The sequence below is a fragment of the Antrostomus carolinensis genome, unplaced genomic scaffold, assembly GCF_000700745.2.
Source record: "Antrostomus carolinensis isolate BGI_N321 unplaced genomic scaffold, ASM70074v2 scaffold47668, whole genome shotgun sequence".
Lineage (NCBI taxonomy): Eukaryota > Metazoa > Chordata > Aves > Caprimulgiformes > Caprimulgidae > Antrostomus > Antrostomus carolinensis.
The window spans coordinates 1-2,937 of NW_010333196.1; the positions used below are offsets into that span (position 1 = coordinate 1).

At 42.3% G+C, this 2,937-nt stretch overlaps 1 protein-coding gene across 1 annotated transcript in view; it reads left to right on the plus strand.

Annotated features, from left to right (window-relative positions):
* Nucleotides 1-713: 713 nt before the first annotated feature.
* Nucleotides 714-2,937, plus strand: part of LOC104529473 (signal peptide, CUB and EGF-like domain-containing protein 1) — a gene marked incomplete at its 5' end in the record, with an annotated part of 17,418 nt that continues 15,194 nt past the window's right edge. Inside the window, 2 exons of the mRNA XM_010173792.1 lie at nt 714-806; nt 2,391-2,507. Coding sequence (XP_010172094.1) covers nt 714-806; nt 2,391-2,507 — 210 coding nt within the window. The remainder of the gene's footprint in view (nt 807-2,390; nt 2,508-2,937) is intronic.

A 2,937-nucleotide genomic window follows, 5' to 3' on the forward strand; every position in this document is an offset into this window, starting at 1 on the left:
CCACCCCCACCCCCCCTTTTATTTATCCTTTGCTACAGGTAATTCTCATCCACACAGTTTTGCAGGGCAGGTGGGGCAGAGGGTTGCTATTACTTTTTCAGATATGTTCTGGTTCTGACACAGGATTATTTTCCACAAGGGTGTCTACTTTTCATGTTAGTCCTACCATTATATGCGGTAGAGCTGTTCACACTTTATTTTCAGTTTAGCAGAGGTTACTGGAACCATGCATTTATCTCAGCTGTATGTACCAATACACAGTTTTATCTGTGCAGTATGTAACTACAGGTCTAAGTATGTTATATTTCTGCCAACAGATTCTGCCAGAGTCTGAAGCTAAAATTATTACTAAAGTATGTGGTTTATTTTTTAGATTATAGACATTATCAAAGCACGAGGAATCTGCCATGGACAAGCACAAAATATTTTATACTTGTGCACCATGGAATTATGTACAGCTAACTCCATGCCAAATTGTTTCTAAAATATAACATTTCATTCCTGGAAGAAACAAAACTCAGTCAAATGAAGCAGTAGCCTTTGGTAAAGTATTTTGGCCATTTGAATCCAAGTTCAGCACTTAGAATGTCTCCTTATTTAGCAGTATTAATAAGTTTGTTCAAGCACCGAATATTAATGCTGGGGGGTGACAAGGGGAGCAGATGCTTTGTGAGGCTGTTGTCACATGTGCTGCCTCTGCATCTGTCCTGCAGATTCGGAGAACAGCTACACGCTGAGCTGTGGTGTTCCGGTCCAGCAAGGCAAGGCTCCGCAGAAACGCAACGCAACCCTGCCCAGCTGCGCAGGTAGGTGCTCTGCTGCTCGCCCAGGCCTTGGTGTCTAGGAGGTCGGTGATGGGGTCCCCCAGACTGTTTGGGAGCTGCAAGACATACAGCTCTGAAGTTACACCAGGCCAGAATTAAGGTAGCCTGTGTTTCATCATGTGCACACTTGCTTTTGCTGCAGCCTCTCCTTGAGGGCTGGAGTGTGCTTAGTGCCCTCCAGTTGTGTTGGTAGGTAAGTATCAGAGCGGTGGAGATTTGAGATATATTCAGTAAGGACAGTATTTAGAATACTTTACTTTCCATAGTCCAGCAAGGCAATAGTGAGCATGCCGAAATGGCATTTCTTCTCAGACTTGGAAGTGAGCCAGAGAGGACCATCAGTAGCACAAGAGCAGAAGGCCAGAGTTGGGTCCCAGCCCTTCATCCGTGAAGTCCTCCCTTAGGAGCATGGATCCTCCTACTAGGGATTCCCAGTAGAAAGGTTCTGAGACTTTCACGAGCACATACTGTGTTTCATTCATCGTGTTCTCAGAAATGGCTGGATTATTTTTGTAGAGACATTTCAAAATTTGTCCTAAAGCTGATATTCAGCATAAAAACAAAAATTTCAGCTCAAAATGGCTGAAGTCTGGCAAAATTAGAAGCAGCTGAAACAGCATCCAGCAGTGGGAAGTGTCAGCCCACTTCATGTATCATTACCTGCTGTACTCTCTCTCCAATTTTCCAGTTTTCTAACCATGTATTTCTTATATATTTGGAATGTATTAGGAGGTGCGATGCTGTGGACTGAGGTAACATGGCAGCAGATGTGGCTGCCTGTGGCACAGGGGCAGGCTACCTCTGTAGTCCTGGTTCAGCAATGCCCTCCCAAGGAAAGAGGGACCCACACTGTGGCATTTACCTGTGACCACCCTCCCCCTGCTCCCAGTCCCATGGGCAGCCCACAGCAGCTGGCCAGTGATGGCCCAGGCCCAGCCTTCTCCACGTTGGACTTTGTGAGGAAGTCAGACAGCAGCTACATTTTCTAAGCAGTGCATGGCTGTATAACAGCCTTTAATGTCATAAGACATAACTGGCTTGGATTTAAAATTGAAGAATAAAGCTTGCAAGCCATAGACCACAGTCAAATAAAGACATTTCTTTTGGATGGTTTTTCAACTGCCAACAGCATAGCTCCACTAAATTAATCGTATTCCTGGTTGGCGTTGGCAAGAGCAGAACTACAGCCAAGTAACATTGGAAGTAACAGACAGTAACAGTTAATTCCTACCCTTTTAATTGCTACAAAAGGGTAGGAGTTAACCTTTTTCATAGTAAGAGACAAATTCACACAAATTCCACCAAGATGTGCAGGCACGCTAGAGGGGAAGCGTATGTGCAGAGCGTGTGCAATACCAGCAAATACGTTGATCTTTATAGGCTTGAGAGTAAGTGCTTGTGCAAAAATATGAACTTATGGAAATGGATCCTCTTGTGTAAAGTGTAACTTTTGGGCTGCCTCTTTTCTACATTGCAAGAAGACTTTAGAGTCTGTTTTTAAAGTAAGTTTCAGATTCCATTTCATCTGCATCCCAAACGATAGCTTTTTTTGCTTTGCATCAACAGATTCATTAGCCCCTCCAATCAAGCAGAAAGCTCGTTTTAAAATCAAAGATGCAAAGTGCCATTTACGGCCTCGCAGCAAAGAAAAAACAAAAGATTCTGGGAAGCAAGCTGTTTTAGGTATGTGGTTTCTTCTAACATGTAAACAGCATTCTAATTTTTTGTTTGTTTGCTTGCTTGTTTGCATATTTTGTTTTCATATTGCAGATAGAAAAAAAGTAATAGTTTTCATATTTGGATCTGAATTTAAGTTCAGGGCAAGGTTCACACTCTAGCTGAACAGCGTATGGGTATGGATCTGAGAACACTGAAATGTCACCAGTTGCTCTGAAAAATCTTTATTCAAAAGTACATGAGTTTGGAATTAAACTGATCGTTTTTCTGGCATTGGTAACGGCAGAAATAGCCTGAAGCAAAAAGCTATGACTAATGCAAAGTTACATGAAACAATGTCAGTTTGGTTTGGTTTAATTTTCCCAAATGAGGTTTATAAAAGAAAACAAAAGCTATTATATATTTGCTTTATGCTGGATTAGTATCCTCTTGCAGC